This window comes from Mustela putorius, unplaced genomic scaffold, assembly GCF_011764305.1.
Source record: "Mustela putorius furo isolate JIRA1106 unplaced genomic scaffold, ASM1176430v1.1 tig00003850_pilon_pilon_pilon, whole genome shotgun sequence".
NCBI lineage: Eukaryota > Metazoa > Chordata > Mammalia > Carnivora > Mustelidae > Mustela > Mustela putorius.
The window spans coordinates 11505334-11519978 of record NW_025422002.1 but is presented as its reverse complement, the minus strand read 5'-3'; the positions used below and the strand labels follow the sequence as shown (position 1 = coordinate 11519978).

General features: G+C 40.9%; 1 protein-coding gene across 9 annotated transcripts in view; it reads right to left on the bottom strand.

Moving 5' to 3' along the window:
• The window catches only part of ATG7 (autophagy related 7), a 243773-nt gene that overhangs the window by 209283 nt on the left and 19845 nt on the right, over positions 1-14645 (bottom strand). For 8 of the 9 annotated variants that reach the window (XM_004738540.3, XM_004738542.3, XM_013054586.2 and 5 more), the window contains exons 4-7: positions 8459-8576; positions 6410-6487; positions 2568-2684; positions 910-1059 (exon numbers count right to left, since the gene is read on the bottom strand). In XM_004738540.3, coding sequence (XP_004738597.2) covers positions 910-1059; positions 2568-2684; positions 6410-6487; positions 8459-8576 — 463 coding nt within the window. The remainder of the gene's footprint in view (positions 1-909; positions 1060-2567; positions 2685-6409; positions 6488-8458; positions 8577-14645) is intronic. The other variant, XM_013054599.2, reaches the window with a different exon arrangement.

Below are 14645 nucleotides of genomic sequence, written 5' to 3'. Positions count from 1 at the left end.
CTTTTTCATTTGTTCAGAATTTTATTGAGGACCTAAGACCAGTTTAAGATATTTTGTAGATGCAGATACATTAAGATACAAGCTCTGCCCTTTAGGAGCTTACCATCTAGGATAGAACAAAAAGTAACTTGTATAAGCAAACAGGACAGAAAATGAGATCAGAAAGTAAGTGCAGTGAGATCAAAAAAGGAAAGATTACACATGGCCAGGCCACCCTGTGAGAAGGCTTCACCATGGAGCTGGAATTCCAACAAGGAGAGTTTCTCAGGATTTTCACATAGAGTATGTTTCAGATGATACTGTATGAGGTCAAAGAGAGTTATAGAAAAAGTCCTACATAGACTTGATTCGTGGGAGTAGGGTTGAGGGTGAGGATTCTCTGAAAAAACAGGCAAGCTCACCTGAGAGCAATGGTTTATGAGGAAAACAGCAGAAGATGAAGCAGGAGAAGTGGCCTGGAGCCAGACGGAAGACACCATTAACCCGATCACTGAATGATAGGGTGAATGTGAGTAGTTTGAAGCAAGTGGTGGTAAACAGGATGGAAGCAAGAAGACTCTAACTGTCCAGAACAGAAGTAATCAGGGCCTGAACTATGGTGGTAACTCTGGAAATAAGTTAAAATACAGATACAAAATATATCAGGAAGGAAAACTGAAATAACTTTATCACGAATTGGAAAGGAGGAACCCAAAATTACTTTGAGGTGTAAAAGAGCTAGGAAAATCTGGAGGAGAGGCTGATCTGGGAACAGCAGGGCTGAGAGAGGATGAAGATTAAAGAATGTTCCACAACATTCCTTGGAGGGCTAAAGAAATCTAAGTGATTTTGAATTTTGCAATGATCTATTAAGACATGAACATCAGATTTTTTTTTTTTTTAAGAATAATAAAACGGAGTTTTTCTGACCTTTGTCCTTTGGTCTTGGAAGAAATCACTGTAGTGTTTAAGCAGGGAAACCAGCACCATGTTCTCATCATACTTGATCAAGAAGTAAGGTAGCGCTGGGACTCCTTCTGTGTGACAAAGATCATCATATGCACGCTCAAGGCCTTGAATCTAAGAACAGGAAACACTGAATTATTCTCCAGACAATTACTTTCTAGTTCTGAGCTAAAAATTAATATAAAAGGTACATTAAAGCCAGAAGACTAGAAATGACTGAGCATAGCCCTGTTATTCTTTTGTAGCAAATGAACATAGAAGTACCCAAATAATACCCCTTCACTTCTACGTAACCCTTTCCACGTGCATGGTGGTGTGTGTTAGAGAGGGGCACGAGGTTTTGAGGGGACACTTTATAGTACAGCATGGTGGCTCCCTAAGATGTTAATCACAGTGGTGTAGAGAGAGCTCCAAACATTATTTCTCTCCTATAATAACCAAGCACTGAATCCACCACTGATGAATTTTACCTTGAACCTTTCCTTAAAATAACAGCATTTCTGAGACATACCTCACTTACTAGATAATTCACCCATGTAAAGTGCATAATTCAGTGCTGTTTTTAGCATGTTTGCAGGATTATGCAACCATCAGTGCAATAATTTTAGAATATTTATAGAATGTAGGATAATTTTAGAATATTTATGTCACTCCTAAAAGAAATCTTGTTTACATCAGCAGTCAGTCCCATGGCATTATCCTTTTCCTCTACTTGTCTTTCTTCTTGGGAAATTAGTTCCACAAAACTACAACCTTCAATTTGCCCTAAACAAACTTACTATTTTTTCATCAATGAGGGTTTCTCCCTGGTGTTAGAATTCACGATTTAATGATTGATGTGCTTCATGATTTCAAATCATCTTGCCACTCAATCCTTGCCTCAACGACAGCTGGAATTCTTTGATTTAGGGTCTGTGTTCTACTAGCCTGATTATTTTCACTGCTCTCCACTAGACCATCTCTGATGACTATATTGTCTTTCTTAGACCAAAAAGACTAGATCTCTATCTACCATTTCTGATGTAGAAATTCTACAACCTGGTGTGAGGGTGGTAGAATGTCTTCTACTTGTTCTCAAAGACTCTTCCCAAAGTATACTGCCATAGGATCCTCTATAGTGAAAGTGAAAACCACATTTTGGCAAATTCTTGCAGACTTTCAACATGTTCCTATAACTCCTCCCTACCAGCTTAGCCTTTCACCAAATGTCACTGAAAACTTGAAAAAAGTATCACTCAGTACTCCTTCAAAATGATTTTTACAGGGGCGCCTGGGTGGCTCAGTGGGTTGAGCCGCTGCCTTCGGCTCAGGTCATGATCTCAGGGTCCTGGGATCGAGTCCCGCATCGGGCTCTCTGCTCAGCAGGGAGACTGCTTCCCTCTCTCTCTCTGCCTGCCTCTCCATCTACTTGTGATTTCTCTCTGTCAAATGAATAAATAAAATCTTTAAAAAAAAATGATTTTTACATTTTGTAAATAAGTATGCTCCTAGTACCATCTTTGTAGGATTCCATGGGGACCATCTCTCCATTCAGACAAGTACCTGTCTGTCTTTAGAATGAACTGAAGTATTCAAATGTATTAAACCCAATTTTGCCTGCCTTTTATTTAATTTCTTGATACCTGTTTTGGTGAAAACCTTTGATCCAAGCCCACCGGCCCTTGAATGAGGGGTATACTCTCTGGAAGGCAGAGAGCAGGGAAGCAAAACCAATAGTAGAAGTGGTACTTCTTTAGATCCTAGAAGAAAGGATATAACAGAAGTTATGAGATTAGCACCTATGATTAAACTGGAATGCATCCATTAATGTAATTTCCCCATCGTCATGTAGATAGACACATTGATGCACACAAAATAGGATCAGCTGGTCAGAAAGTCTTATCTCCAACAGAGCTCATGATAGAATACAGAAATTTTGTCTTTCTCTTAAAATATTCCCATACACCACACACTAATACCTCATGATAAACATATTAGCCACTTACTAACAGAAAGTGTTAACTGGCAATTACCATCATCACTGTTAAATACACAAAACCACCCCAGGACGTGATTATTATCCCATTTTATGGACAGAAAACTGAAGCTTAGAGGAAGGTGAAGTACTTGAACAAAACAAAGATACTGAGTGGTGGGGAGTGGGGTAGAATTCTGTTTCCGAAATTTAAGTTCTGTCCTAGTACCACACATACTATGGTACTAGTATGCACTATACTATCTGAGAAGGCCCAACCAGCAGACATGGTTACAGTCTTCAGAGTCAAATGAATGGAGCATATTATTGAAAAGGCTGTGCCATCCATAACCTCTACATGCCTGCGATAATAAAACACTGCTTTCAGAAATGCCTTGTTGGTGTAATTTGAGTAAACAACTATTAAACACTTGCCATGTACAAAGCAATACATTAGACACTCTGACAATAAGAAGATAAATAAAAGCTAGTCGAGCCCTCAGGCAGCTCACTCTCTTTACCGGCAGAGATAAAGTGAGTCCATGATTAATAGCCATGGGTCATAGAAGAGGTTCTGAGAACAAAGGAGCATCAGCAACATTGAGATTACATCTTTAAAGGTATATCTTCCACCAGGGGAAGCGAGGCAGGGACAATGACTCATGAAGCTGTTCTTGAAAACTGTTCCCACTCAGGTTGGATACTCTTGCCTCTGAATTCTTACAGCTTTTGTGGCCTAAGTTACTCCTATGGTGGATCTCATAGTTCTATGGGTGTTTGATAGCTTCTCCATCAGTTTATTGATTTGGCTAATCAGTATTTCTTCTTGATTTGCTAAGAATAAAGAATAGATAGTTGTTTGATGACTTCTTATTAACATATAATTCACACACCATAAAAGTTACCATGTTAAAGTGTAAAAAGCCCCCATCAGTTTATTAATTAGAAACATCCATGGGGCGCCTGGCTGGCTCAGTGAGTTAAAGCATCTGCCTTCGGTTTGGGTCATGATCTCGGGGTTCTGGGATCGAGCCCTGCATCGGGCTCTCTGCTCAGGAGAGAGCCTGCTTCCTCTTCTCTCTCTTTGCCTGCCTCTCTGCCTACTTGTGATCTCTGTCTGTCAAATAAATAAATAAAATCTTTAAAAAAACAAAACAAAACACCCATCCACAGAACTTCCCATTCCCCCTTCTCGCCAACCCCTGGGAACCGCTCATCTATTTTGTCTCTATGGATTTGCTTTTCCTGGGCTTTTCATATAAAGGAAATTTTACCATATAACTTTTTAAATATAAATGTATATATAAACATATGTCTGGGTGAGGAAATCTAGTAATTATAGTTTCCAGTCTCTAATTCTGCTATTAACTGATCAACTAAGAACAAATTCCCATATTTTTTTTTAAGATTTTATTTATTTATTTGACAGACAGAGATCACAAGAGAGGCAGACAGAGAGAGAGGAGGAAGCAGGAAGCTTCCTGAGGGCTTGACTAGCTTTTATTTATCTTCTTATTGTCACAGTGTCTAATGTATTGCTTTGTACATGGCAAGTGTTTAATAGTTGTTTACTCAAATTACACCAACAAGGCATTTCTGAAAGCAGTGTTTTTTTTTTTAAGATTTTATTTATTTATTTGACAGACGGAGATCACAAGAGAGGCAGACGGAGAGAGAGGAGGAAGCAGGAAGCAGGATCCCCACTGAGCAGAGAGCCCGATGCGGGGCTCGATCCCATGACCCTGGGATCATGACCTGAACAGAAGGCAGAGGCTTTAACCCACTGAGCCACCCAGGCGCCCCAACAAATTCCCTTTTGATGGCGGCAAAACAAACTACAAAACAGAAATTAAAGTGTCCGTTCCTTTGAGTCCTAAAAATAGCAGAAAGGAAAGTAAAACATCACAGATTATTCTCTTCCTTATATGATTTGTCATAACTGATCTTTAGTCAAAGGTTAAACAATTCAAGATGAAGGACCTCACAATTTCTAAGAACCTTTATCAGATTATCTTCAAAAGAAAAAGGCTTGAATTTCTTAGAAATTCTTCTCAGGATACAAAGGACCTCAATTAAATTAAACATAAAGCCTTCTGTGTTTGAAGAGACTTTTAGTTTTTTTAAAAGGTAGGTGAAGAACGATCAGTAAAAAGGGCAGCAGGGCAAACACACAGAATTCTTGATACAGAAAACGTATTGATGTTAAAGTAACAAACCTAGAAATCTTTAACTAGCACTACTTATATATCTCTTAGTAGCAGATCTACAAAATTGCTCAAATTTATACAATTAATTCCAAACTACAGCTAGTAATCTCATAAAGAATTTAAACATTTTTATATCTCTCCCGCTATTACACAGAGAGCACTATAACTTGTTAGGAAATGTGCTCCTTATAGATAGCCTCCCTTTGGCATGGCCTTCAGTATGATTTTTATCATTCTCTCCTTTGCCTTGGGCAGCAAATCAGATAGGCAGCATTCAGAAGAAACAGAGGATTAGTTCATGAAGGAAGAAGAAAGGCAAGACCTATAAGTGGGCAAAAGGAAGGAAGGAAGGAAGGGAGTAAGGGAGGGAGGAGGGAGGGAAGGGAGAGATAGATGTGGGGAAGAGGATTAATATCCAAAGCTGATGAAGCTGATAAAACACAACACTCAATATATGTTAACATCAATATGTTTATATGCCTTCTCCAAAGAATTTATCCTAAAGAAATAAAATGAGCAGAAATAAAAATCAGTGTGGCCAATACTGTTCCCTGCAGCATTTTTTAAAGTAGTGAATATTAGAAACAACCTAGATGTACAAGAGTCTAAAGAACATACACTTGATAGAATATTACATAGTCAACTTAATTAGAAAGGCTAACTTTATTTTACACAGAGATATATATGTATACAGATATATACACATGCACACACACGTGTGCAGTGTATATGGCTGGTCTCTATAACCAACCCTTCCATTTCCCCACACTGCCCACCAGAGACCAGGTCCTTGCCCCTACTTCCCTAGGCAGCTGATGTTACACTTACACAAAACATTTTTCATTCTTAAAAAAACATAGCTGTTTGGACAAACTATGCAGTGTGAACTCCTCTAGTCTGGAAGCTGTTGGGGGATAGCCAGGATCCCCAAGATGTCATCTTTTCCTTATGCTGATGGACCCAGCAACTGAGCTCTGTAGGACTGTACTGAACAAAGAAATGGTGACAAAGAACCACTATTTCCTAAAGCTGACTTGACTGTCCCGAGCAAAAAGACTTGGGTCTCGGTGTTCCATTAACCATGCAACTAGCAACAGTATCTTCAGAATGAATTAACTTTGCACTGGTGATAAGTGCCAGCACTATTGGGCGACTTATCAAATGAGTGTTTCTTGAACAGCTCTGAATTCAATAAAACCAGGTAGTAGCTTCAGTGAGAAGAGCGCAGACCGTCCTATTGGGACCCTGGACTTGACTGGGGCATTTCAGCAGTCTAAATATGACTGAGAGTACATTTACTTACTGCAAAGGTCAAGAGGAGGAACTTGTTGAGAAGGACAGGGTTTTCGAGAGCAGCACCTGATTTTATAGCTTCCCATATCTGTCAGAAGAAAGAGAAGGGTCAAGGCAGTTCTCAGGTGTCTCTGAGCTTCTCACAAATGAAGTATAGAGGTGAAAAGCTCCGAGCTCTTCTTTCCTCCAGGCTCAACATCACTTACTCCAGGCTTTAGAGTGGGTTGTGGCCACTCTGGATGGCCTCTCTACCACCGCAAACAAACTCCCTTTGGGGGCTGAGGAAATTGACAGAACCCAGGAGCCTCCTCTCACTCAGACTCAGCATCCGAGGAGGAAAGCAGGCCATTTTCATGCCTTCATTATTTCCTCCAACAAATATTTACTGATTGTCTACTATCTTACAGGCACATCATGATTATAGAATAAAAGACACAGTCCCAGGTGCCTGCGTGGTTCAGTGGATTAAGCAACTACCTTTGGCTCAGGTCATGATCCTGGAATCCCAGAATCTAGTCCTGCATTGAGCTCCCTACTTAATGGGGAGTCTTCTTCTCTCTCTGACCCTCTCCCCTCTCATGCTCTAATAAATAAATAAATTTTAAAAATAACAACAACAGCAAAAACCCTGACACAGTCCCTACCCTCAAGAAGCTTTGGGTTCAGTGAGGGAGACAGGCATAAATGTCCAGATACCCCACCAGGTAGGACATGCTACCTCAAAAAGATGTGGAATTCCTGGGAGGAGCATTGAACTGGGTTGGGAAGGGGTTCTAGGAAGCAGTGATTTGACCTAGGTATAGGGGATTTCTGAAAGTATCACTTGGGATTATCTTGCCCTGAGACATGAAGGAAAGAGAATGAGTTTATGCATACTCAGCAAGTAGTGTGACCAGAAGCAGAAGCTGGTACTGGTCTGTAGCTGCTGAACACAAGGTTTCAGTAGCTAAGATTAGCTACTAAACTTTATGTCACTATGCAAGACAAACAGCTGCACCAAAGGAGCCACTGGGTGGAAGAGGGAAATAAAGAGAATTATTTTCCTACTATTGACATAATAGCCCTGAAGGAGCTGGAGCTGAGAAGAGTAGGCCCCATGTCCGAAAAACTAAGAGGGTGGGGGAAATGCTCGGGCGTGTGAATCGGGGTAAAGGCTGAGCCGCAGGATGAGGGGTGGGATTTCTGTGGGGAACAATCTGTGATTTTTTAAAATGGATGAGAAACCAACCCAGCTCCTTGGAGACAGCCTTTGAAATGTGCTGCCAGACCAGGAGCCCAGGAGCAGTCAAGCTGCAGGCCAAGAAAAACCACCATCATCACCTGGGTCACAAGCTACTTCCATCTCAAGGGATGTTAGGGATGCCTTCCTTAAGACCAAAGGCAGAAGATCTCCTTCTCTGACCGTGGCACCCATACTCATTTTTTTTTTAAGATTTTATTTATTTATTTGACAGAAAGAGAGAGAGAGAGAGATTACAAGTAGGCAGGCAGAGAGAGAGAAGCAGGCTCCTTGCTGAGCAGAGAGCCCAATGCGGCACTCGATCCCAGGACCCTGAGATCATGACCTGAACCAAAGGCAGAGGCTTTAACCCACTGAGCCACCAAGGTGTCCTAGATGGAGTAGTTTAGATTTAGCCTTAAAGATACAAAGAGATAATATAATCATCTCTGACAGCATTACAGTGCTTAGGACTGGAAAGCCATGTGGCACAAAGAAGAGAGAACCCAAAGGCATGTAGAAACAGGGATAGAACTCTTAAAGACAGGTCAAACTGCTTCCAAATGCTAACTGGAGAACAGCAGCAAAGCTTTTTACAACTGCCCTGCCATGGTTTTCTGGCCTATCCCCAGCTGAGAGGCTCAATGTCTTCTCCCTGAACTTCCTGCCAATGTAGGAGACTGTAAGAACCCCCTCTGGGAAATAAACCAAAGCCTGCAAGGATCTTTAAGTACTGACTCTATGCTAGTTTCCCTGACAGACCCATACAGCTGATCAGAACCACTGGGCCTACCAAGACTAGGGAAGACAGAACAGATACATCATCAGTTCCCAGCTAACCTCATCTGCTGCTTGCTCCAAAAGTAGCTTCTTATCTGCAGCCTTGAAAGCCTCAAGTGTGTTGGTGTTAAAGAGCGTTCCAACAGCTGGGCAGCAGTGGGCTGGCGTGGGAGCACTCCTAGACACAGGAGAAAGATGGTTAGGCAGGCAAAGATGGGACAGCAGTGGGAGAAAAAAGACAGTGCTCTGCAGGGCAAAGAGATAATCAAACACACATTTCTTTGGGAAAACATGAACATCCTTGCTTAAGAACTAAAAAACTGGAACTATACACACACACAAAATCTCTATATTCTCTTTACCCTCACCTCTTGTTGTTCTTCCACTGCCCACCACCTCCCACTTCACCTCAAATATACATCCATTATCTAGATTTTACCCTTTCTCATCTTTAACCTGAAAGGGAAACATTATTTATGGAACTTCTACTGCACCAAGAACTGTACAAGTTTTGCATTTTTGCAACAACTCTTTCTCCTGATTAAAGGCTTAAGTAACTCACCTAAGGTCACATAAGATAGGCGGGGCAGGAATCTAAAGCCAAAACTAGCAGACTCCAAGGTATTGAGCTGCCTAATCCCTACTCAAACCCTCACAGGCTTCAAGGCCCTGCTCCAAACCATCTCCTTCCTGGAAGAACCTCCCATTTTCTCTGGTAATGGCTGGCACAGGAAACTGAGCATTACATTTTAGTGTATCTTTAAGACTGACCATCAGAGACACCCGACTAGAGGACAGTAAGCTCCCCGAGGGCAGGGAACATGTCTCCCTCTTCTGTTTCCACACCTCACTCAGCCTAAACAGGCTCCACAAAGAGATGCCACTGAGCCAACTTCCAGTGGTGGTCTGAGTCACACAGACAAAATGTGTCATACCTGGGCTACCTGCCAATCTGTCGTGTCACGTGTGTATCACATTCTATACTGTCCCCTTATGGTCTTCAGAGTAATCAAAATCAGGGGAGAAGAAGACAAGTTAATTCTAAGTACAAACTCAGATTTGGAAATATCTGGTCTCCTCTCTGAAATGATTACCTTGTGTTTTAGAGGTTACAGATGCTAAATGAAAATACTCATTTCATTAGGAGCCTAATATTGTTGTCAATTACAACTACTGCAGAGAGAATGCATTTTTATTGATTGTACAGTTTCAAAGACCTCATGTCTCTTGGAATCTGTACAATTGGGTTCACAGGGGCTGCGAGGATAGAAGATCGAAACCTAGACCAGGTGTGTGGGGGTGTAATGGGTGGCCAAGGCAGCCGTGCCAAATGTTGTCTTTGGGGCGCAAATGCCAAGTCCTGGGAAAAAGTAACTTTCAATGGCCAGAGCCTTCCCGTGGGGGCTGACAAGTTAGCAAATCATAAGCTGTTTCTCACAACTCTACTCCAATAAAATATTTTTCATTCACGTGGGAGGAGGACATCAAAGACAGTCTTAAAGAGAAAGACAAATCACAAAGGAGCAAGACTCAACCTAGAGGGAGGAAGAAAGAACACAGTAGTGGTTGGTACACTAGGCCCCCTACATTCAGACCTGGCTTTATGACATTACTGCTGAACTAGAAGGGACAGAGCTCTGCTCTAATTGTGATACATGCACAAAAAGAAGGGACCCTTCTTCCTAAGTGCCTGACTGTCCCAGGTATGTGAATGCAGTGTTGAAGTGTCATCATAGGAAGTCAAGTAACTGCCAGCATGCTGGCCAGGCTCCTAGAACATTAGTGCTCATGCAAGTTAATCAGAGAGCACAAGATGAAGTTTCAAAGGGAAGAATTTTTCATGAGTAAAGTCCCACCAGGGGAGGTAGCCAAGGAAACAAATTTAAAAAGTGATAGTGGGAGGAAAAGCCATTCTGCCAACCTCTCCAGGTTCAAGTTCACTTGTTCCACAACAAGTGAAGATAGATGGCTCAGACGAAGAGTGGAAAGAGTCCTGGACTTCGAAACAAGAGAATTTAGTCCACATCCTGGTCCTAGACACATATTAGTTTAGTTTCCTAAAATTCCATTTATATGAAATGCCCAGGATAGCAAATCCATAGACAGAAAGTAGATCATGGTTACTGGGCCTGGGGAATGGGAGAAGGGAAGAGTGTGGAGTAACTGCTTATGGGTATAGGCTTGCTTTCTGGAGTGATGAAAATGTTCAAGAATTGGTGGTGGCAGCTGCACAACCCTGTGAATACACAAGTGTAAAAACTGCTGCCTTATACATTTTTAAAGGGTGAATTTTATGATATGTAAATTATATCTCAATGAAACTGTTAAAAGATCAGAATTAGAAATCTTTCCCAGATAGTAAAGCCAACTGTGAACTCTCAATGATGTAGACGAAACAGGTAAAGGACTGATTTTAGAAAGGTCTCAAGCCTGGACCTCCTTGGGGATGCTATCTCTAGGAACTCAGCCTGCACTTCACTCAGTCTCCCAGCCCTGAGTGAGGGAAGTTCTGAAGCTGGTTTGCACCTGTTATTCATACCTGGCCAAAGGCAGGACAGACAGTCAGGGTGGTGGCCAGGACAGAATAAATTCCCCAGAAGACAGACAGAAGTGATTTTGCATTATTTGGAGGAATCTCTGTTCTAACTGCACAGCTATGCAGGCCTACGAGGAACTTTGGGAACCTAGAAGTTATACTTAGTCTGGGGGCATGCATCATGCTTTTTGTAGTTATCTGTGAGTGTCTGTTTTGCAACATCTCTAACAGATTCCACTGCTGTCTTTCCACCAATCGCACCACATCCCATTTTGACAGCCATGCATTTAGGCTGCTTGTAATTGATTTCAACAGTTATATGAGCAACTAGTACATGTCAGATCTGTGTTAGGGGCTAATGAGATAGCAGAGATTAAGAGAGTCTCTGTTCTGTGCTGATGATTTTGCATATGAGTCTAATTTCCTTAACTATTTTTTAGAGTTTTTTTGAGGGCAAGGGTTATGCTTTCTATTTCCCTAATTAAGTCCAACTTGAAGCTTAGTAAAGAAAATATTTCTTCTGACTGCAAAGATAAATGTTCCTCAAGGGAAAGAAGCCCAGAAAACTAATGCTTTAATGAATCAATTTCACAATTATGCAGAGATTGTCCACCAAAATCTACTCTTCCATTCTTAAACAGAAATAGAGTACATATATGCTGCTTGAGGTGGGGCACCACGCTTCCCAGACTCATGCTCTCCCCAGTGGAACCTGAGCAAAGTGATGCATGTCCTTGCCTGGCAAGGCAAAGTGACAATTCAGGTTGTTGGGTTGTTGCTGTTGTTTTTTTAACTTTTTGTTTGGTCTTTCTTTCAAGATTTTATTTCAAACAAGTTAGCTAACGTATAGTATAGTATTAGTTTCAGGGGTAGAATTTAGTGATTCCTCACTTACATATAAAACCGATTGCTCATCACAACATGTGCCCTCCTTAATACCCATCACCCAGTTACCCTATCCCCCCACCTACCTCCCCTTCAGCGATCCTCAGTTTATTTCCTCTAGTTGAGTCTCTTGTGGTTTGTCTCCTTCTCTCTTATTTTATTGTCCTTCCTTTTCCCTATGTTTATGTTTTGTTTAAATACCATACAATTTCACTCCTATGTGGAATTTAAGATACTTTTATTTTAAGTAGGTCCCATGCCCAACATGGGACTTGAATGCAACGACCCTCAGTTTAAGAGTCACATGCTCCACAAACTGTCAGTCAAGTGCCCCCTACAATTCCGTTTTAAGCAATACACAAATACAAGCTCTCTAGAATGATGGGAGCCTTAGAGGTAAGAAGACTGAACCCCAGTCCCAGACTATTAAGTGGGCAAGAAATAAACCTCTTTTGTGTTTGGGCCATTATGTTTTGGAGTCTCGTTTAGCAGTATACCCTACACTAAGACAGCTCTCTCCAGTGCAAAATGGTTGATGCCTGACAAAATACTACTTGACTGCTAATTCACCTCATACAATGTGGAGAACAGGATTCTTATGGTGCTAACCCCTGGCAGAGACCCATTAGGCTTCCAGGGACTCAGAGAATAAGGGATTTATCTGGTGCTATGCAAAGCTGAGATACTCTTGGCATCTACAAATGAGTACTAGGACTGTTAGCTCTTCAGCTGTACCTTATTCCTCTCTCCATGCCCAGTGCCTAGCACATTCTATTGTCAAGATACAGAGGAAGCAATCAATAAGTATTTCTGAAATAAGCATTACCTTTTCACATTTATTACAGCACAGAGCACACTAAAATGCAAACATGTATCTTCTACCTCTATCCATTCCCCATGTTTCTTAAGTCTTTGTATTTCTACCACCTACCCATCCAGCATGTAAGAGGCATTCAGCATCTGATGAGTAAATTTATAACCATTTCCCCTACAAACCCATGCAGGTGTAAGGCAATAAAAACAAAGAAAGAATAATAATGAAAATAATTTGCATATGAAGAACTCCTTTCTTCTGTGGTACTCCAAGTACTTCCATTAAACTCCCTAGCTGTCTTAGTCTGTTTGGGTTGCTATAAGAAAATATCACAGACTGGGTAGCTGATAAACAACAGAAATTTATTTCTCATAGTTCTGGAGGCTGGAAACCCAAGATCAAGGTGTCAGCAAGGTCCAGTTCTGGTGAAGGCCCTCTTCCAGTCACAGACTGCCCATTTAGCTCCACATCCTCAAGTGGTGGCAAGGGCTTGTTAGTTCTCTGGCGGTCTCTTATAAGGCACTGACCCCACTCACGAGGCCTCTGCCTCATGACCTAATCCCCTCCCAAAAGCCCCCCCTCCTGACACCATCACCAGGGTCATCAGGTTTACAACATAGGAAAGGCAGGGACACAAACACTCAGACCAAAACACTAACCATCCTAAGACAGATTCAGAAAATCACAGACTTGTAAAGCTGGAAGGAACATCAGAAGCCAAGTGCCAGAGATGAGGAAACTGAATGTGAGGAAATTAAAAGCACTTATCCTAGGTAAGAGAGTTAACCCGCCTTAGATAAGAGGCTGGCCGGATCCAGCACTGCCACTAGGGCCACGCCTCATTCCTGCCCATCTCCTCAACCACATAGCCTCCAACACTGCAGGTATTCAACAGTGCAATGAAAAGATATGACCAGTCAGATCAAGCAATTTCTGTGAAAGTCATAGCTGCGCAATCACAGATATTCTTACCTCCATCAACTAAAATTTCTGGATCATTTGAGTTTAAGATGTTTAGATTTTGTAATAAGATCAAAACCTAACTTCTATGAACTACTTTTTTCCTGTAACTAATTGTTCCTAAGAATACAATTATTAAAATCTTAAAAAAAAAAAAAAAAACCAGAACATAACCCTTTAGTCTAGTCCAGAGTAAAGATGGGAGCGAGTTTAGCTTTTAATTAATGTTAGAGTCTTGAGATCATATTAAAACTACACTGCTCATATGCCCCCTTGAACAACTCCAGCTAATTTAATGCTTATACACTGTCAGTTTTTTTCCTTATTATCTTGTAATTGTTTCAGAGGTAAGTTAATCTCTACCAAAACAAGAGAGAGATTACCAGGATTTGACTTGTTTTGACAAGCAATCACAAGGAATTTATTACAGAGCAAGAAAGGTCTGAAGAGAACAAGAAACACCAACACATACCTTTTAAAGATAAAAAGACTAATATATTTTTTACTAGGACCACGTTTTGTTTATTTTTCCTAAGCCTTTCTTTCTCCTCAGAGTGTGACACGTTATTTATTTCAGCATATCAGATCCCTGATTTACCTGGTATAGGGAAAAGGACTAATACCATTTTAGATTTATGTTACGCCATTAAATTTTGCAATTTGAGATAGAAGAATCAAATGTGTTGACTTTTTGAGAGATTTTAAAAATATATTCTATGGCTAAAATCAAGAACACAAGAAACAACCGGCATTGGCAAGGATGTATAGAAAAAGAACCTTCATGCACTGCTGGTGGGAATGCCAACTGGTGCAGTTGCTGTGGAAAAGAGTATGGAGGCGCCTCAAAAAATTAAAAATAGAATTACTGTATGATTCAGTAATTGCACTATCGGGTATTTACCCAAAGAATATAAAAACACTAATTCAAAGGGATACATGCACCCCTAATATTTACAGCAGCATTATTTACAATAGCCAAATTATGGAAGTAGCCCAAACTTCCACCAACTGATGAATGGATAAAAAAGATGAGATATACATATATACAATGG